Here is a 21,503-nt window from a genome sequence, read left to right on the forward strand (position 1 = left end):
AACGGTTCAGGTCCGGAGTCCTGTGTGTAGACCTGCACTGATTATGCTTGTTTATCTTGTTTCCCTTAAGCCCTAACAGCAGCACAATGAAGGGGTATTCTGCCCTTGTGGTCTGGTAGGACAGAGGGAATATTAATGAAGTAATTATCTTAATTTGCTCCTCCTCCCCTATATAGGGGCATGGATTTCCCCAGTGCCTTGTGACATTATAAAGAAAATGGATTAAGTAGGGTGGGAAGCTTGTGCTGCTGCTAGGACTAAGGGAAACAAGATTAACCCCCTAATGACCGCCAATACGCCTTTTTACGGGGGTCACTAATGGTCCTTAAACCTGCACATACATCTTTGTAAGGCAGTGGCTTGGCTGTCTACTGACGGCCAGGCTCCTGCTGTAATTGCTAGTAATAGGGAAACCTCAGATCTTAGCAATTTAACGGCTCACATGCTACAATCAACGGCAACTGCAGCATGTAAGCAGATGATGGAGGGGGCTCCTTCTGTCATCCATCGGTACCCCTTAGTGTGACTGCAAGATACCAATGGGAATCGGAAGCCTGACAAAGGCCTCCATGTCTGCCATGTGATGCAACCTTTTAGACCCCGCCTCTGGGCTGCTGTCATACGCATTATAGAATGCGCTACATAGGTAATGCAGTGTACCATCCTAGCGATTCAGCGATCACATCTATAAGTCTCCTTCAGGGACCCCAAAAAGTTCAATAAAGTTTAATAATAGGTATTACCGCATTCATAACGATCCAGACAGTGGAAAATATTTTGTTATTTATCGCGCACGGTGAATGCCGGGAAAATTTTTTTTTAGAAAGTAACGCCAGAATTGCTATTTTTCTTTTGTTCACCTCCCAAAACTGTAATAAAAAGCAATCCAAATGTCAGATCTACCTCAAACTGGTACCAATAAAAACTAGAATTCTTCCCACACAAAACAAGCCCTCACGACCGCCGGTGCCAGAAAAGTACAAATGCTGTGAATCTTAGAATGCGGCGAAGTGGAGGCCATTGTTTTTCTTCTTAAAAATGTGTTTTTTGTGCTTAAGTAGTAAAAAAATAAAAAAGTTGGTTCCGCAGTAATCGTGCGGATCCACATAAGAGACTTATCAGGTTATTTTTGCCGACTAGTGAATTCTGTAAAAACAAAACCCCAAAACAATGGCGGAATGTCCGGATGTTTTTCCATTTCCCCCCCCAACAAAATGTAATAAAAGTTCTGCAACACATTATATGGACCCCAGAGTGGTGTGATCGGCTATGGCCGAATGCACACAATCGGGTCAGATTCTGCATGCGGCATCCCGCAGCGAAATCCGACCCAGTGACCCCCTGTCCAGATGATCATCTTCTGTGCGGAAGGGCCGCAGATCGGACGGCTTCCATTGACTTAAATGGAAGCCGTCCGCACGGAATCCACGCTCAAATAGAGCATGCTGCGCACATGCTGCACAGCACTTCTACCGTGTCAAGAGAAACAGCGCCAGAGTGGTAAGGCAGCGTCTGGGCCACGCTCCTGATCACTTCCAGTGCGCCCTTTCAGCACACCAGTTCCCTGCACCAGAGCGATGGGGCAACGTCTGGCTGCGCTCCTCGTACTAGTGCATCACCGCACAACATTCCACCAGGTACAGGGGTATCTCTGCCCCTATATATAGCGGAGGGAGGCAAAGCTAGCTTGATTTCATTAACATTTCATCTGTCCTACCAGTCCACAGGGGCAGAATACCCCATCATTGTGCTGCTGTGGGACGTAAGGGAATTAGCAGTTATTATTGGACCTGTATTGTCCTTGCTGCCCTTCAGCTGTGGGAGCAGGTCAGTGCAAAGTGTACGGCTTCTGAGTGTAAACAATGCATGTTTCCATTCCCTGACAGTAAGCAGAGATCTTGAATGATGAGGAATAGAAACTTGGACTTATTATTTCGCCTGTACACGCCAGTGCCGGCTCTGCTCTGCTGTGTGACAGCTGCAGGTGTGCGCTCTGCAGAACGTGACGTAATGATGCGCACGCCTCGCACAGCGGGCTCAGTATCAATGATTCTTTACGCAGGAGGCCGAGTTTCCGTGGCGACACAAGAGCGTCAGCTGCGGTCTGGAGTCTGCAGTTTCCTTCCAGTTCGCAAGCAGATCCTCTCTGTCTGATAGTGGCTGGTGGGCAGGAATAGTATATATAGTACCGTACAGAGGAGATCGCAGCGTTTCCCGTAGACAGTTTTATGTCACGTGGATGATGGCGGTGATTATCTGCAAGCTCTGCTTGTGGGCATCAGTTCAGCGTTTAGTACTGCGGTTCCTTCACAGCTGGCAGCAAAGCGTTTGTGCATGCGCCTGATGAGCTTCCTGACTGATAGGAGTCGGGGTTTGATTTCAGTGAGTTCCCTCACATTCTGCGTTTTTGCACGCGTGAAAATATACGTGACATGTACAACCCATCTGCACTAAATCGGCCACTGAACTGCGCAACTTTGCAGTGTTATACGATAACCACGAGAACTAATTAGGCTACAAAGCCATTCAAATCACAGTCCCTGGTATTATCAATTAACACTGCAAAATTGCAACAGTTCCGGGCGCCATTTTGTGCAGACTGGGTGCGTATGTGTACACCCCATTGACTCCTATGGAGCGTTGGGTGCGCAAATGCATACGCAAATAGAGCATGTCACGACTATTTCTGCACATGTGAAAATACAGCGCAAAAATGCTGAATGTGAGGGAAGCCGTTGAAATTAATGGGTTCTACTCTCAGCCGTTTGTGCGCGCAAAATCCCCCGTCTGCTGGAGCCGTTATGGCTGTATTCACGCAGGCGAGTGCGAATACAGCTGACTACTTACTGTGCAGTTTTTATGCATTTTTACTTGCGTTTTTTCCCGATCTGTACTTCTTGGTTCTTTTTTTCATACGTTCCCCATCGTAAGTCATGATGTCGCTTTCATGCTCCTGTAGCACATAATGGGTCATTCGTGAAGAATCGCACAATAATAGAACATGTAGCGACATGTCGGAGGTATCGGGCAATGTAGAGTTAATTCGCACAAGCGAATATTTTTTCCGTGTGCTATCCTATTCTATGATGCAGTAGACTGACAGCACACGGACCCGTAGTAGTCAATGTGCGATTTACACATCAGTTTTTCACGCAAACGAGCGATTTGTGTAAAGAACAACCGCAGCGATCGCTATTCTGATGGATTGAGGATTAGGGCCCTTTAATATGGGCGTATGCGACTTTTGGTCGAAGTGCATTTTTACTGCTGAAAATCCCTGCATATTTCAGTCCTTCTTCATGTTTTTGCGCACATTAATAAACAGCATATTTACGCGTGCAAAAAAAATCACAAAAGGGCTCATTGTTTAGATGGTAAATACGCAGGTCCATTGACTTCAATGGCCTAGCTCGTCTTGTAATACGCGCCAAAATAGGACATTCCACGGACATTCCGCAGATTGTATCGCCGGGTTATAGAGCGCAGGTCGTGCCGCTGTGTCGCTGCTCCATTCACTTCAATGACCGCGTCAGAGAACGCCGAAATGCTTGAACTCCGTAATCTCCAGTGCTGTCATTGAAGTGTATGGAGTGGTGGGGCGCCTGCTCGACCTCCGCTATATCATTTGGGGACCGGTTGGACCCCTATTCCCAGGATTGGTGGAAGTCCCAGCGGGCAGGCGCAAAGTAGGTGGCGGATTCAAGTCAAGTCCAAATGTGCAGGTTTAGGCGGGCTTCACACAGGTGAACCGGATTCCACATGTTGGAGGCCCGCTGTGAGCGCGGCCGATGACCCTGCGTACCTGTGGTTTCTGTATCACGGATGACCATGGCGGCTCAGCGGCGGTCATGTACAAAACAGGGTTTTTGTTCTTCCATCTTCGTATTTCCCGCACAGTTGCTTTGCGATGACGCGGGTACCTGCAGCCCACGCGCAATGTTAATGGCATATGAGCTGCGGGTCGGACGGCCTCTATTACCTTCTGTGAAGGCTGTCTGCATGGAGTCTGCAGCAAAATAGAGCAAGCTGCGATTCTTCCTCCGCGTACAGAATACGCAATTTGTATCCACGAGTGTGAGCGAAAAAGCGGATTTACGTGCTTAGCCATGGCCGCGGTTTGCCGCGTTTCCTCCGCTCGTATTCCGCAATTGGTATCCGCCCGTTTGAAGTCAGCCTTAGACTGAATTCACATGGACGAGCGCGATATCACACTTGTCGATGTGCGTTTCACCCGTATTTTTCATGCAAAAACGCCTCACATCCCTTCAGTGAAATTGCGACGCTCACAGGCGCGTTTCACACATGATAGAGGATCACAAGTGTTTCCGATTGGCTGCAATGTAAAACCTTGCATCGCACTCGCAGTCGCACGCCGTACGATGTGCTTTACTGTCCCATTGAAAACAATGGGCGATTAATTCATAATAACGCCAAAAAATAGGACAAGCAGCGATTTGTTTTACCTCACAGCATCGCTCGTCTGTATGACTCCATTTAGTTTATAGTTGTCTGCAAATTAATGTATTTCTAAGAGCTAAACCTCTTGTGTTTTCTACAAATTCCAAGACTGAAAATTGCAATTTTACGGGTCAAATAATGGCGGTCACGTTACTAAATGTGCCAAGCGGGAGGTTAGAAGAAAGCCACGCCCACTAGACACCTCAGACGTAGGAAGAGTCAGGACCACAGTGTGGCGTGTCATGTGACCCCTTGTGGTAGTGGTCAAGGGGGCAGGGCAGAGGTCTTTGGGACCCTCAGTCTTCACTTCAGGGGACAGCTTAATTCAGAGCGAGCTTCATGTTTATTCATAGCTTTAGTTCATTGACCATTACTAGTCCTGGCCTAGTTACACATTGCAACCAATCACAGCACAGCTTTCATTTTTCCAGAGCAGAACGAGACATGAAAGCTGCATGCTGATTGGTTGCTAGGGGTGACAGCTGGTTTTCTCCCAGGTTTGATAAGAACCAGTGGGCCTCATCCGTTGCCCATAGCAACCAATCAGAGCTGTCATTTATAAAACTGCTGTGGTAAAATGAAGGCTGCGCGGTGATTGGTTGCTACTGGCAACAAGGACCATCTTCCTGTTAGACAGTTCGGATTAATGGGGCCCAGTGTTCTCAGTGATAACCTCAGTGTCACCGGCAGCTCTGTAGCACAGGGGACCCTACAAATAGCTCCTCGTATCTCAGCTGCCATGACCCCTGTAAGAGGGAGGGCTGATTAAGCTTTTATTTGATATTTCAGGTTTTAAAGCAACCCTGTGATCCTGGTGAAACCAAGATGGCCGCACCGCTTCTCTGCCTGATGCGTCTGTCCATTGGTAGCACATTAGTCGTCTAAGGTCGGGCTCACACGGCTGTAAACGTAAAACGCTATGCGGGTCACGCTGCAGGGGCCCGGCGTACTGCCGCGTATGGACTGTGCATGACGGCGTATCTCACGCACGCGGTCACGTGCAGGCCACCTGCTTTTTTGTTTTGTTTTTTGAACAACGGGCTCGTATACATGCGGCAGAATGCAACATGCTGCGGGTTTTTTGTGACCGCGTATGAGCGGAACTGCATAATGAAATATAATTGATTGCCAGCAAATAACGGTATAGCACGTGGGCGTACAGCGCACGCCTAATACGCGGTAATCGTATACCTGTGTGAGCCTGGCCTTAGGGTCAGTTTGGAGTTTCTGCTCCATTTTTGGAGGATAGAAACTCAAATAAAAGGATGCGTTTTTTCCCTTATTGATTTTGGTGGCGTTTCCGTTTACTTTTACGTTTTTTCTTAAAACCCATTGAAATTAATAGGTTGAAAAAAAAAATCTTTTTATTTCCGTTTCTTGGTTCCAAAAACGGAGCAAAGAGACGGAAACCCTGAACTGACCCTAACGCCGTACGTTGCTCTGATACTCGTCACGTGAGCAGTGCTGGCCAATCAGAGCAGTGAGACATTTATAACGTACCAATTGACAGTGTGCATCATGAAGTCTGACAAGTGGTACAGACATCTTGGTTCCTCCAGGACCGGATGAGTGATAGGTGTGATGATTAATGGGTGGAGTCTCCAGCGGCGCCTCCTGATATATATAGCAGGTACATATACAGCTTATAACGGGGGTGGAGCTTGTGAATATAGTCCTTAGAAATCGATCAGCCATAAACGTGACTCGCACCTGAAGGCAGCCAGATCACGATAGTGATGATTGTGCACCATGTTTAGCTCCTCTGTGCTCCCGAACGTCTCACCCTCCATGTTTTCTTGCTTTCAGCTGGTATCCAACATCCTCATCTTCTTGTGCACTAATCTCGTTGGTGTTTGCACGCACTATCCGGCGGAGGTGTCCCAGCGACAGGCGTTCCAGGAGACGAGAGAATGCATCCAAGCGCGACTGCACTCCCAGCGAGAAAACCAGCAGCAGGTGAGACCCCGAGTGCCCCTCAACGAGAACCCCAACTATTATACACAGGGGGCACCACCCGGTAACTACCTGATTCATCTCCCCCGCCCTGGTGATGTGTGGTAGAGGCCAGCGGCACACTGACGTATCTTGCGCTGTCCGTGTATTCCATTATAGGCTTGTGAGGATATATACACACATGGACGGCTATTATATGGCGCAGTGGGCGGTGCGAGAAGACTTGTGACTTCCTGGCCGTTTCACGAATGCTGATGCATGTGAATGTGCCGTGTCCATGTATATGTAGGTGCGCCGTCCGATGCCAGTTGTTTCCAGCACGATTCACCCTCAGGCAACTTTCACACAGCACAGAATAAGCTGCACAACGCACCGCAAGCCGTGGTAAATTCCGCACCAAAATTCGCAGGCCATCTGCGGAATTGAAAATGGCTTAAAACCTGCCTGCAATTCTGCATCAAAATCCACAGTTGGAGCTGCAGATTCTGGGGGATATTCTGTAGCTGCGGATTTGGCTGCGGCGTAATTCCAATCAGTGTGAAAGTCCCTTCTGGCTTGTGTGCACCTAGTTATAAGGTGGTGGTCATGGCGGTCAGGGAGGATTCGTCACTTCCTGTTACTTAACCCATGAATGAACACGGCAGTCAGCTTCTCCTCAGCCAAAATGGCTGATAACAGATAGTATACACCTCACCTATAGTTAGGCCGGCTGCATACGGCTGGGTCGGATTTCACATTTGGGAGCCCGCAGCAGAATCTGGTTGGGTCCCTGGCCAGCGACCCCGCGTACCTGGTCTTTTCTGTATTGTGGATGACCGCGGCGGCTTGCCGTCGGACATGCACAGTACAGATTTTTTTCTAAAACCTTTGCTTTTCCAGCGTTGTCACTAGGCAATGATGCAGGTACCCACGACCTGGGTCGAACGGTTTGGATTGACTTCCATGGAAGCCGTCCGTACGAAGCCCGCACAAAAATAGAAGAAAAAAGAGATTTTCCATAGCAGCAAATATCCATTCGTGTGCAGCCAGCCATAGTCTCTCCCCAGCCAGAATAGCTGATAACAGGGAGCAATAGATTGTAGTCACCCATCCTAAAGTCACTCCTTTCCCATCCTGAAATGGCTGATAACAGGGAGTAATAGATCTTATGCACTTGTCCTATAGTCAGCCTCTCTCGTGCACACAAAGTGGCTGATACCAGAAAGCAGTAGACTATCCACCTATCCTACAGACATTCTCTCCTAGCCTGATATGGCTGATAAAACAGAGTAATAGATTCATCTGTCCTATAAGCAGCATATAGGAAAAAGAGACAGAGGACTTCCGCTGCCTGATAAATCACATAAAGACAGTCTGCTGGTCGTTGTTGGAAACAGTCAGCAAGCCTGTAAACCGACCGTTCCGCAGGCTGCTGTTTTACAAGCACTATCAGTGCCGCTAGCGCTCGCGGTTTCCTGATTATTTCTGGGCAGCACCTGCAATTAGTGCTATTACACGAGCTTTAATGGTATGTAATAGTGTTGATTGCCGGGCTGCATTTGCACTTACAGGTGGACCTCGGCGACCGTCGGGAAACCGCAAGAACTGGCTGTAGTGGAAGCTGAAACGCATCAGTGTTCCTGGGGCAGATGATGTTAGCGAAGTGTTTCTGTGTCACAAAGTGCTTTCTGCGCTCGTTAGACGCACAATCAATACTACCTTTATTGTCATTGTACTTTTGTCAGATCTGTAATTTTCTCCATTCGCATCTAAAGCTGCCCCAAAACTCTACGATAGACTGTCACCACCAGCAGCTGTGTGATCATGATTGGATGTGAAGTTTCTCGCGCATTAACCCTTTGCTTTGCTCCAGGAACGGCTCCTGTTGTCCGTCCTGCCGCGCCATGTCGCAATGGAGATGAAGGCCGACATCAACGCCAAGCAGGAAGACATGATGTTCCACAAAATCTACATACAGAAGCATGACAACGTGAGGTAGGAGGATGAGGGTTATCCTGAAATCAGGGGGGCCCTGCAGGATGCTGAGGGTTGTACTGAAATACTGTATCTGGCACCCAAGGTGGGGCTGTGATGTGCAGGGCGCAGGTGCCCAGCCTACACCCAGGGCATCAATATAATCCCCAATGACTTAAGGATAAGTAATGTATGTACACAGTGACTCCACCAGTAGAATAGTGAAACACCTCTGGAGTACAGATGTAGCAAAGTTGCAGCAAACATGTTGCAACAAGGTATCACAATTATCTTGACACAACAAAAGCCATTAAAAATACAAAGAAGAAAAAGTTCTGTACTGCAGTTTAAGGCTGGGTTCACACGGGAAGCTTTCACCGCAGAAATCTCGTGGTTTTGCCGCAGGGTTTTGGAGCGGCTTCACCGTATGCTTTTCCATTGCGGCCGGCTCTCCCATAGAGAGGAGCGAAGCCACAACAGAAAAAGAATTGGCATGCCGCGTCCTGGGAATCCGCGCCGGCTTTGCGGCAATGGATTGTCCGCCCCGTGTGGCCAAGATTTTTGACAAATCTCGCCCACTTGGCCGGCTAATACCTGGATTAGCAGCTGCAGGCAGATTTGCCGCAGCAAAATTCCGCAGGGAAATTCCGCTGCAAATCCGCCCTGTGTGAACCCAGCCTTACAGGTTAGGTATCAAGATAAAAATTGCTGCATCTGTATAATTCACATACAACTGCCGCAGCCAATCACTGTACACTGATAAGGCCTGTGATTGGCTGCAGTGGTCAGTGTGTATACAGAAAGTCACCACTTGAGCTCCATTCATTAACAAGATACTGCTGGAGATATGGGAGGTGTATCTGCACCATTTATGGTGATACATTCTGGTCTCGGCCTCCGTGACGCCATTTCCCATCTGAGATGCCTGTGTATAAGCAGCGAGAAGCTGTGAAGTTAATGGTAATTTCTTATTCCTATACACAGAGGATGACACCCACAACACTTGTACAATGGGACCCTACAGGAGGGATGCGCCCACAGTTAACCCCTTGTCTGCCCTGATTTATCAGTGATGTCTGTTGTTGAGGTTTCCGGATGATTCCGGTCTGTAGATTAATAGTCCGGTGGCTGCCAGCTCTCTATAAATAGTCCTCGCTGCTCCGGCGTCCGGTATTTTTACACTTTCAGCGTCCAGCACTGGTCATTGTACTAACACAGCCGAGCGTAACGTTCTCCCTGGGACTTCTCCTGGTCTATTCAGTCTGGGCTTCCTGCCGCTTCTGGATAAACACCAGCACTTCCTGCGCCAGAGTGTCACCCTCCACACGTGTATCCAACTGACCGAGCTGAGCCTCCCATGCAGCCATCGCCGTACTGCAGGTTATAACAAAAATGTCCAGAAAAGACACAAAAGGCTCATAAAGTGTAGCAGAAAATCCACATATAAAGTCTGTATATAAATCATTTACTGCACATACGGTAACAGAAATATTGGGACGGATGTAGAAGGGGATGAAATTGGATGATGTTGCCATTTCTCAGCCCGGTGTTGGCCGCCTTCAGCCTCCATGACTGCTGTCCCCCTCCGCGGCCGCTTACCACCAGATTTCCCTAGATGTGTGAGGGATTTGCCTCCGTTCCTCGAGGAGCTTCAGATAGTGATGGGAGGATGACAGGCGTGTTGGGCGCACGGATACGGCGTTCTAGTTCGCCCCAAAGACGCTCGATGGGATTGAGATCCGGACTTTGGGCGACAATGAAGTCTGCAGACGTTCTGCTCCTCACAAGCCTGAACCTTCGTGCCGTATGACATGGCGCTCGGTCATGTTGTAGAGACACAGAGCTGTACCCAAGTATTGCCACAGGGTAGGGGATGCCACATTGTCCGGATGTCTCTGTACCTGTTGGTGGTGAGGGTGGTCTTCACTATAACCAATGGTCCTCGTCCTTCCATACAGAAACCCCCCAACACCATAACAGAACCTCCTCCAAACCTCACTGCTGGGATGATGCTAGGAAACCGCCCTCCAGGTAACCACCACACCCAAGTGTCGCCGTCTGATCGGAAAATAGCGTACTGTGATTGAGCTTCCACTCACTTACAGTCCGACGCTCCTACAGTCCCGTCCCCCCCAATAGACCCCGTTGTCAGCTCTACACCTGGTGACATCCCACCGCTAGACCCCCATTGTCAGCTCTACACCTGGTGACATCCCACCGCTAGACCCCCATTGTCAGCTCTACACCTGGTGACATCCCACCGCCAGACCCCGTTGTCAGCTCTACACCTGGTGACATCCCACCGCCAGACCCCGTTGTCAGCTCTACACCTGGTGACATCCCACCGCCAGACCCCGTTGTCAGCTCTACACCTGGTGACATCCCACCGCCAGACCCCGTTGTCAGCTCTACACCTGGTGGCATCCCACCGCCAGACCCCGTTGTCAGCTCTACACCTGGTGGCATCCCACCACCAGGCCCGTTGTCAGCTCTACACCTGGTGGCATCCCACCGCCAGACCCCGTTGTCAGCTCTACACCTGGTGGCATCCCACCACCAGGCCCGTTGTCAGCTCTACACCTGGTGACATCCCACCGCCATTCCCCGCTGTCAGCTCCACACCTGGTAACATCCCACCACTAGACCCCGCTGTCAGCTCCACACCTGGTGACATCCCACCACTAGACCCCGCTGGGGGCATCTGATGGTTTCTGGGATTTAAGGTTTATCCTCTCCTTTATAACTAATGCTCACACATCACCTGACCGCACAGGACTGCTGGGGGCAAATACTTCTGTCAGCATAGTGTATCTCAATGTATGGAGCTGTTTGTAAACAGCTAAAAGTTGGACAACTCCTATAAGTTACATTATATCTTATACTCCAGTCACATCCAGAGCTGCCTTCACAATTGTGATGCTGCATCATGTCTTATACTGTAGTTGCAACCAGAGCTGCAATCATAATCCTGCTGTTACATTATATCCTTTACTACAGTCACATCCAGAGCTGCATTCACAAATGGGATGATCTAATAGGCTGCGCTCCCTGACTTAATCACTCTTGCTTTTTTAACTCCACTCCATTCTCCAGATCTCTGCTTGCTGTCAGTCAATGGAATTATAACTGTTTACATTCCTTAACCTAGTCCCTGCTTGGTATTAGTGTATCTTGACGCCACCAGGAGCTAGGGCTTTGACAGGAGGAACGCCCCTGTCACACCCCTGGCTCCTGATTGGGTCAAGAGACGAAGGTACTAGGTGCACACTGTATATAGGTATTTTGCCGGCTGTGGCTGAAAATTAACCCTCACTGTAATAAGGCAGCAGGGCCGGCAAAAAGTAATGTACAGGCTGCACCCCTGAGTGTCAGCGCTGGTGGAATGTGATGCCTCGCTGCTGCAGGGAGGATGAGGGCAGATTGACGGTCGGCGGCTGTGTGCTTCGGCGGGCGGCTAGCTACTGTGAGCATCCCGGGGCCTGTGTGTTCCCTTAAGGCGGCTGCCCAAGCACACCTACTGGCCATGTGTTGCCGCTGCAGAAGAGGATTGTGCTGCGGTCCCACGGCGCACTTCCATCGGTCCTCTGCTTCGGAACAGTCCGGCCAGCTGCCAGCTCTCACAGTGCCCCCCCGCGCGGAGCCCTGGCAGAATATGGCAGCGCTCACAGTGCCGTCACCCCCCCCCCCCCCTGTCACTCTTGACTCCACCAGGACTTCCTGGTGGCATCAAGAAACACTAATACTGTCCTGCTCACAGCTGAGGGTTTGTTACAATTGTGTCTGTGAGCTAAACACCCTGCACTCCAGCCTAATATTTATATATATATATACACACACACACCTGTGACTATACATTGTAACTATCAGGGCAGGAGAGAATTTTGTGCTGCAACTTTTTTTACAGTCCTCAGCCCCCCTCACACATAGATGCGGCAAAGCGCCGTGGTTTCAAATGCGACGTCTTGCGATGATTTTAGTTCCCTGCGGCCGACTGCGTGTTTTAGCAAACCCCATCATTGTGCCCTAAATGGACAAAGATAGAGCAGACAGCGCTCAAAAATCGCAGCGCTGAAAGCGGCGCGATTGGCAGTATGTCTGTGAGGCCCCATTGACTTCAATGGGAGCATTATACTGTGATTAATGAGACTGAAGTCCTCTACTAATCTAAGGCCCCGTTCACACAACAGAATTGTGCTGCTGATTCCATGCCACAGCGCAGCATTCTATTGAGTGCTATGAAAATCTGCATCGTAGTTCGTACGGCGCAAATTTTGAAATCTGTGTTGCGGGAAACAAATTGACATGTTAATTCTTGATGCAGTAACTCTGCAGAAACCATGCCACATGCGGATTCGCTCTATTGACTGCTGGCTAAATTCACGCGCCGATCTCCGGGGCTCAGCAGACTGGAAAAATCTAACGGGGATCTATCATGCTTAAGTCCATGTGAACACGCCCTCGGGCCTCATGTCCGGCACCCGCAGATTTTTCATGTGGATTTCCGCAGCGGATGCACTGCGAGTCATTGGTAAATTGACGTCTTAATTGCTTGCGAGAGATCGCGGATTGCGTTTTTTATCAGAGCTGTTGTATGCGAATGCACAGTGGATCATCCGCGCAGAAAAAATCCGCAACCCAACCTCCCAGACTATTCCCCACCTTCCTAATTTAACTTAACCTTTAACCCTTTCCAATCTACTGTTTGACCTCTGAAGACATTATGATTTAAGGCTGTACAGCTCCAATGTTGGAAGACATCTGTCGGGGTTCTCTTACTGTATATTGCCAGCCTCTCTGCTGTCAGAGCCTATCCAACGTGTCAGCTCATGCAGTACTGGCTTTAGCCAGCAGATAGCGCCACTGTATAACGGCAAAAAAAGAGTAAGCTCGCTAGGAAAACCAGGATTCAAAATTGAATTGGAAAGGGTTAAATCCGTAGTGCATCCGCAGTTGTATTTGCGGTTGCACTGCGGATCACTCACTCCCATAGAGATGAATGGAGCTCATCCGTGCGTCATCCGCGGTAAAATGCTGCGATTTCTTTTCCCTGCGTTCCATCCCCAAATCAAATAATACTGAATCTGCAGGTGTTTAATTAAGGGCGGACGCCCCATGCATCTCTACGGATTCCGCAGTTCAATTTTGCTCGTGGACATTGGGCCTTACACTTCTCACATCTGAGGATTTGTTACAATGTCCGTGTTAGTCTGGCCTTAAATTTACTAAAGACTGCCTGTACTGATACATTGCACCGCACTGCAGCTGTGTGAGCAGCAAGCAGAGATCTTAAGAAGAATTGGAACACAAAGTCTTATCAGAAAGTTGCAGACTTTCCGCTGTATGATACTGCCGCTTTACGGGCCGCGGCCCCTTTAACCTTCCCGCATAATTTCAGTCCCAGCAGATTGACTATTCTTCCAGCTGATAAGACGAGCGTCACGTCGGGCGCCGCTCTGCTGGTTCCTCCATTATTGAACTGCACGACAAGAACGACGACCTCATTATCAGGAATTCTCCTCTAATTTCTCAGTCCTCGTCGTCCACGTGGAATTGTCAGACCGCTTGCTGTTGAAATGTTACATCAGAAGAACATGGCGGCTGCGTTAATCCCATGCTGACGGCGCTCATCATGTGAAGATTTAGGAGAACGATGCCTCATTGCGCTTAGTTTCCATGGAGACGCGCTGGATGATTTTTACATGTGACGATCAGTCAGATATTCCATGGTGGAGGCAGAGACCCCGACACCAGTCATGTGACCTCCCTGTATATTGTGCTTTCTTCTGAGGGTCTAATTCGATCCCCTCTTTATTACATATGCCCTATAATATGAAATACTACGCAGTATAAACTCCGTATGCGGGAGGCGCTCTCGTCATGTTCTGTTCAGCTGTTTCTGAATGGTTTATTTCCCTTCTATTCCTCTTTCTGCAGAAGTGTCAGTGGTCACTGTGTTTCTGTTATTCTATTCATGAACCTGGAGTGCATGGGATGGGGTAGGAGGATAGATAGAGGGATGGATAGATAGAGGGATGGATAGATAGAGGGATGGATGGATAGATAGAGGGATGGATGGATGGATAGAGGGATGGATAGAGGGATGGATAGATGGATGGATAGATGGATAGATGGATGGATGGATGGATAGATGGATAGATGGATGGATAGATGGATGGATAGATAGATAGATAGATAGATAGAGGGATGGATAGATGGATAGATAGATAGATAGATAGAAGGATCTGTGAGGGCCATTCAAACCACGAGAGAGATTCCCAGAATGCCCTGCAGTTCTAGTTGTGGACATGGAATTGCTCCCCTTCCTACTTCATTGACCCTCTTCCCTGGAGCGCCGCTGCGTCATGACGGTTGTGCTGACTCCCCGTTGATGATTGTGTTGTCATCCAGACAGATTCAGTATGACAGGGACAGCGAGAAAAATACTGACAGCGCAAAGTGACAAAACCTTTCACATTTCTGCTCAGAATATGATGTCAGTTCTTGGGGTTCTCCACAAATAACGTTGATGTGCAAATACTGCTCATAATACAATCCTGCCCCCTATAGTCAAGAGCATACCATAACACTGCCCCCTATAGTCAAGTGCATACCATAACACTGCCCCCTATAGTCAAGTGCATACCATAACACTGCCCCCTATAGTCAAGTGCATGCCATAACACTGCCCCCTATAGTCAAGTGCATGCCATAACACTGCCCCCTATAGTCAAGGGCATACCATAACACTGCCCCCTATAGTCAAGGGCATACCATAACACTGCCCCCTCTAGTCAAGAGCATACCATAACACTGCCCCCTCTAGTCAAGAGCATACCATAACACTGCCCCCTATAGTCAAGTGCATACCATAACACTGCCCCCTCTAGTCAAGTGCATACCATAACACTGCCCCCTCTAGTCAAGAGCATACCATAACACTGCCCCCTGTAGACAAGAACATATAATAATGCTGTCTCACCATGGACAAGAAATATATATATATACATACTAGAAACTACTACAACACTGCCCCCTATAGACAATTATATATATAATGGATATGATTATGAAGATGAACAGATTGTAGAATTCTCCTGGCCTGCAGGGGGCAGTATATAGAGTGGGGTGCTGTATGTGCAGGATGTACAGTAATTCTATACTATTGGTTATTAGTTTCTTTCTACAGACTTGTGATTGGCTGGTGCCGCTGACATCACAGGCTGTGTTACATTGTATCTGTCCTCCCGGTATCACTCATTCTTTTCTCTCTCATTTCCCAGCATCCTGTTCGCTGACATTGAGGGTTTCACCAGTCTCGCCTCCCAGTGCACCGCGCAGGAACTGGTCATGACGCTGAATGAACTGTTTGCCCGATTCGACAAACTGGCGGCGGTAAGTGCCAAGCCAGAATGAGGGAGCTCTGCAGCAAGGAGTGAGCATTACTCCCTATCCCTATAGATGTGCCATACATGTATGTAGTCAGAGTACCCCTAAAACCCCTGGTGTGGAGGATCATAACCCCCTCATTCAGCCAATCAGTGACCAATTACAGTGTCAGGCCTGGGTGGAGTTCCCCTTTAACTGAGTATAAAAAACATTAGGATGTATCATCATCATCATCATCATCATCATCTGGATTCACGAATGTGCTTCCTCTTGTAGGAGAACCATTGTCTGCGGATCAAGATCCTGGGGGATTGCTACTACTGTGTGTCAGGGCTGCCGGAGGCTCGTGCTGACCATGCCCACTGCTGCGTGGAGATGGGGCTGGATATGATCGAGGCGATCTCGTGAGTACATGACCCCTGTAAACACTGGAGCTTAAAGAGCCACTCCTATGTATACAAAGTGTAACCTTGGAAAGTTCTGCGGTTGCCTAATAGATTTTGTTTCAGTTCCTCTGTTTTCTGTCAGTGAATGGAAACTTTTCATTCTGCAAAGATTAAGCTTGATTTACACTGACTGACAAAAAGTATAAGACACCAAGAAGGCGATATCGGAGGGAATGAAACGTCCTCTGTGTGATTATAATATCAGAGCGAAAGGGTTATTTATTGTGGAGAACCGACCCCTTGTAGGAAGGCTCTAGCACTCTGTTGTACCGCCTCTAGCTTGGATACAAGATGTGATACGGGCAGGCATGGAGGTTCTTGTACCCTGTTGTACCACCTCTAGCTTGGATACAAGATGTGATACAGGCAAGCATGGAGGCTCTAGTACCCTGTTGTACCGCCTCTAGCTTGGATACAAGATGTGATATGGGTGGTCATGGAGGCTCCAGTACCCTGTTGTACCAACTCTAGCTTGGATACAAGATGTGATACAGGCAAGCATGGAGGCTCTAGTGCTCTGTTGTACCGCCTCTATCTTGGATACAAGATGTGATACAGGTGGGCATTGAGGCTCTAGTACCCTGTTGTACCGACTCTAGCTTGGATACAAGATGTGATACAGGCAGGCATGGAAGCTCTAGTACCCTGCTGTACCACCTCTAGCTTGGATACAAGATGTGATACGGGTGGGCATGGAGGCTCTAGTACCCTGTTGTACCACCTCTAGCTTGGATACAAGATGTGATACGGGTGGGCATGGAGGCTCTAGTACCCTGTTGTACCACCTCTAGCTTGGATACAAGATGTGATACAGGCAAGCATGGAGGCTCTAGTACCCTGTTGTACCGCTTCTAGCTTGGATACAAGATGTGATACAGGTGGGCATGGAGGCTCTAGTACCCTGTTGTACTGCCTCTAGCTTGGATACAAGATGTGATATGGGGGGCATAGAGGCTCTAGTACCCTGTTGTACCGCTTCTAGCTTGGATACAAGATGTGATACAGGTGGGCATGGAGGCTCTAGTACCCTGTTGTACTGCCTCTAGCTTGGATACAAGATGTGATATGGGGGGCATAGAGGCTCTAGTACCCTGTTGTACCGCCTCTAGCTTGGATACAAGATGTGATACGGGTGGGCATGGAGGCTCTAGCACCCTGTTGTACCGCCTCTAGCTTGGATACAAGATGTGATGCGGGCGGGCATGGAGGCTCCAGTACCCTGTTGTACTGCCTCTAGCTTGGATACAAGATGTGATACGGGCGGGCATGGAGGCTCTAGTACCCTGTTGTATATGATCACGGCTGTCGTCGGTGCCCAAACAGAACCTGCATTTCTTGCTAAAGACAATCCGGTTCCTCTCTGTAGCAGTTCAGATTTGTCGCTCGCTACACATCCACCACTGCAAACAGAGGCGAGGGTGTTGGAGTGTTAATGGCAGTAGATGTAATCGGCGCCGTGACACCAACTTTCCTTCTCTAAGCTCCTGGAAATGGTCCGGGCTGAAGTGGGGGTCTGTAACCTCTTAATGACGTAGGCTTTTTCATCTTAGCTTTTTTTCTTGCCACTTTCAAAAAATCATCAATCAAAGTTGCAAAATCGACTTTATTTCTCCCTCGGGGGTTTCTTACGGGAGAAGTTGTGTTTTTCAACGGTATTATTTATTGTTCTGAAAAACATTTACAAATTTCTAAGTTAAATGAAAAAAAAAAGCAATTCTGTCATCGTTGGAAGTTCTTGTTTTTACGTTGTACGCTCTGCGGCAAAAATGACCCGATAACTTTATTCTGTGGGTCGGTGCGACTACGAAAACACTACATTCATATTATATAGGTTTTTTTTCCTTTCTTTTTTGCTGCACTACTTTTAAAAAATAGTTTTATTTTTTTCCAAAGATCTCTCCTTTCCTGCCGCCATCTTCTGGGCGCCATAACTTAGTTTTCCGTTGACGCAGTTGTGTGAGGGCTGTCTTTTTCCGGTTGCCCTGTAGTTTTGAAGTTCATAAGACCTATTGATCGCTTTTTATTACATTTTTTTTCTTGGAGACGGGGTGACCAAAAAAGTGCAATTCTGGGGGTTTTTTTTTTTCTCCCCCTTACGACTTTTGCCATGTGGGATAAATAATGCATTGCTTTGATAGATAAGACATTTACAGGCACAGCGATGCCAAATATGTTTTTTTTTTTTTTTTATTTTTTTATTATAAATATGGGAGAAGGGTTTAACTTTTATTTAACTCACTATTACTTTTTTTTAGCCTTCTTAGATCCCACTTGTGATGGGCTGATCGCTCATAGAGTATAATGCAATACCTGTCACATTCTGACAGGCAGTCTATCATGGCAGTCCGGGGGGCCTTCAAAAGGCCTTGGGGGCACCTAGCAAACGGACATGCATTGTATTTTTGTAAATGAGTGGATGACTCGGCGTTTGGTGACAAACTCAGCTCTGCTACGTCTGTACATACCATATAGAGAGCTGCTTCCTACGTATGCTGCGTCTGGTTGCTTAGTGAACACGGATTGCAGCGGCCCGGGTACACAAGGTGTTTATACAGCAGAGAGGACAAGTCTGGAAATGATTGCCGCAAGAATAGAGAGATGATTGTGCGGAGATAAGAGCAGGATACAAACCGCCGCCGCCATTGTATCACCTGACGGACCGCGGACGGACTTGCCTAAACAAAGCTCAGGCGTGAATGAAGCATTTAGCAGCTGTTTAATATAATTTGTGTTGCAATCTTACTATTTTAAAGATCTCGGTTTGCTGTCAGTGAATGGGACTTTCTTGTTTCCATCCAGAGCCTGATGACTTGTCCTGACCTCCTACTTCTCACAGCTGAGGGTTTGTTACACTGTTATCCAGTCTGAACAATCCTCTGTGAGCTAAATACATCTGCAGTACAAATCTGTCTCGATAGTTTGTTACAGTGTATCAGTGCAGCTAATGTGTTTCCCAATTCCCTGACAGCAAATGGAAGTCTTGAAAATGTTGAGGACTAGGGAGAAATTTTTTTAAGAGCAGCATTTCAAATACCGGTCTTAATATTTCCGCTGGCACGCGGCTCTTTATGTATTGGGTTTATCTCAACTCCTCCGTGAGCCCAAACAGAATATATTCCGGATCCAACCTGGCGTTAATTTATGGGATTATTTATGCCAGTTTCTGGCGTAAATTATACAGAATTGTGTCGGCCTCGGTGGCCACGCCCCTTCTAACAAGCCACGCCCCCTTTTGAAAAGCGGCTGATGCCAGTGCAGACAGCAAAAAGTCACACATTTTTGTGCAGACCCCAACTTGTGCAAAAATGTATGTTTGTTTTTTTTTTCTTACACCTTACTCTTATGTAAAAGGTTTTAAGAATGTTCCCCGAGTCTGTTAGAAAGTCGGAGGCGCCTCCATTATACAGTGATGACCCTTTTTCTGCAGAAGGCTGGACCCCCACACTTGATAATAGCGTTTTATAAACCATTGGCGCGTCTCCATAGATGGCGGGATACAAAGGCAATAATTGTACGCAGCTGAGGGCGACCAATCAGAGCAGTGAGAATCTATCCCTGCACAATAAGAAGGATTTGCCATCCAGGCGTGTGAGGACGCTTAGCCCCTTTGGGGGCTAAGATGGCAGCCATATTGCTGTCACCCAGCTTTCTACAGAATTTGTAACGATTTGACTGATGAGGATGACGGGGGTCTGAGATGTGTTGAGGTAAATACTCTTCCTGCGGGGGGCTCAGGGAGCATAATGCCCATGTTATAGCTTCTGCAAGTTGTTGTTCTCAGCCCCAATTCCTACCATCCTCCCTCCTTACCTTAACTTCTTCTCTGTCTCCTCCTGTAGGTTGGTGAGAGAAGTGACGGGCGTCAACGTGAACATGCGAGTAGGAATCCACAGCGGACGCGTGCACTGCGGGGTCTTAGGGCTGCGAAAGTGGCAGTTTGATGTGTGGTCCAATGATGTCACCCTCGCCAATCACATGGAAGCTGGAGGCAAAGCCGGGTAAGTGTACTTTATTATATATTCTGCAATCTATCACTCCCATCATTCCTGACCCCAGGAGCTCACAATCTAATCTTCCCATCATACACAATGTATCACTCCCATCATTCCTGACCCCAGGAGCTCACAATCTAATCTTCCCATCATACACAATGTATCACCCCCATCATTCCTGACCCCAGGAGCTCACAATCTAATCTTCCCATCATACACAATGTATCACTCCCATCATTCCTGACCCCAGGAGCTCACAATCTAATCTTCCCATCATACACAATGTATCACCCCCATCATTCCTGACCCTAAGAGCTCACAATCTAATCTCCCTATTTCACACAGTGTATCACTATCATCATCACTAACCCCAGGAGCTCACAATCTAATCTCCCTATCACACAATGTATCACTCCCATTTTTCCTGACCCCAGGATCTCACAATCTAATCTCATATCTCACACAATGTATCACTCCCATCATCCCTGACCCCAGGAGTTTACAATCTAATCTCCCTATCACACACAATGTATCACTCCCATCATCCCTGACCCCAGGAGCTTACAATCTAATCTCATATAGTCATTGTGTTCATACATTTATATTGTCTTTCTGCGTTGACCCCCTGACCTCGTTTAACCCTTGCTCACGCTTGTCATTATTGTTGTGAGCGTTTGATTTGCTGCCATGTGATTGCTAAGAGGCGACAGGTTGTAGAGGAGGTCAGCGTGGGTCACGGCCCATAAATATGAGTGTCAGGTTATGATATTCCGGCGACGGCGGTTCCTTCATTTACATTTTAATTGCCCCAAAGTATAATATTTCAATCAAAAAATGATTGCGGACAATTTATAGCGTTGATCTAATGGAAACCGCGAGATGGCCGGAATAAATGTGGCAATTAATGTGCAGATGTTATCAAAATGACGGACATCAGGTCAAAGCTCTGCACTACGATGCAGAATCCGGCATGTATTAAAGGGCCAGCGTCCTGTAAATAAAGTTTGCAACTTTATAATGACATTTTTTGTTTCACTTTCACCATTACACCAGTGCTTGCTGTCATAGAATAGGAACGCTCATCCTGATCTAGTATTTCTCACAGCTAAGAGTTTGTTACAATGTTTCCAGTCAATATCTAATCATCATACGGCCTTTTCACACCTGCATTTAGGGTCAATTTTTGGAGAGAACTATTTGTTTTCCATTTTTTAAAACCCGATTGAAATCAATGTGGAAAAAAAATGGATCCTTTTTAATTTCGTTTTTCTGTTCGGGTTTTCCTTCTCGATGTTCTGATTTTTGGAGCAGAGAA

General features: G+C 47.7%; 1 protein-coding gene across 1 annotated transcript in view; it reads left to right on the forward strand.

Annotated features, from left to right (window-relative positions):
- Positions 1-21,503, forward strand: part of ADCY5 (adenylate cyclase 5) — a 118,169-nt gene that overhangs the window by 69,536 nt on the left and 27,130 nt on the right. The window contains exons 2-6 of the mRNA XM_066575318.1: positions 6,265-6,414; positions 8,264-8,385; positions 15,645-15,756; positions 16,027-16,154; positions 20,036-20,194. Coding sequence (XP_066431415.1) covers positions 6,265-6,414; positions 8,264-8,385; positions 15,645-15,756; positions 16,027-16,154; positions 20,036-20,194 — 671 coding nt within the window. The remainder of the gene's footprint in view (positions 1-6,264; positions 6,415-8,263; positions 8,386-15,644; positions 15,757-16,026; positions 16,155-20,035; positions 20,195-21,503) is intronic.

Source organism: Eleutherodactylus coqui, chromosome 8 (assembly GCF_035609145.1).
Source record: "Eleutherodactylus coqui strain aEleCoq1 chromosome 8, aEleCoq1.hap1, whole genome shotgun sequence".
Taxonomy (NCBI): domain Eukaryota; kingdom Metazoa; phylum Chordata; class Amphibia; order Anura; family Eleutherodactylidae; genus Eleutherodactylus; species Eleutherodactylus coqui.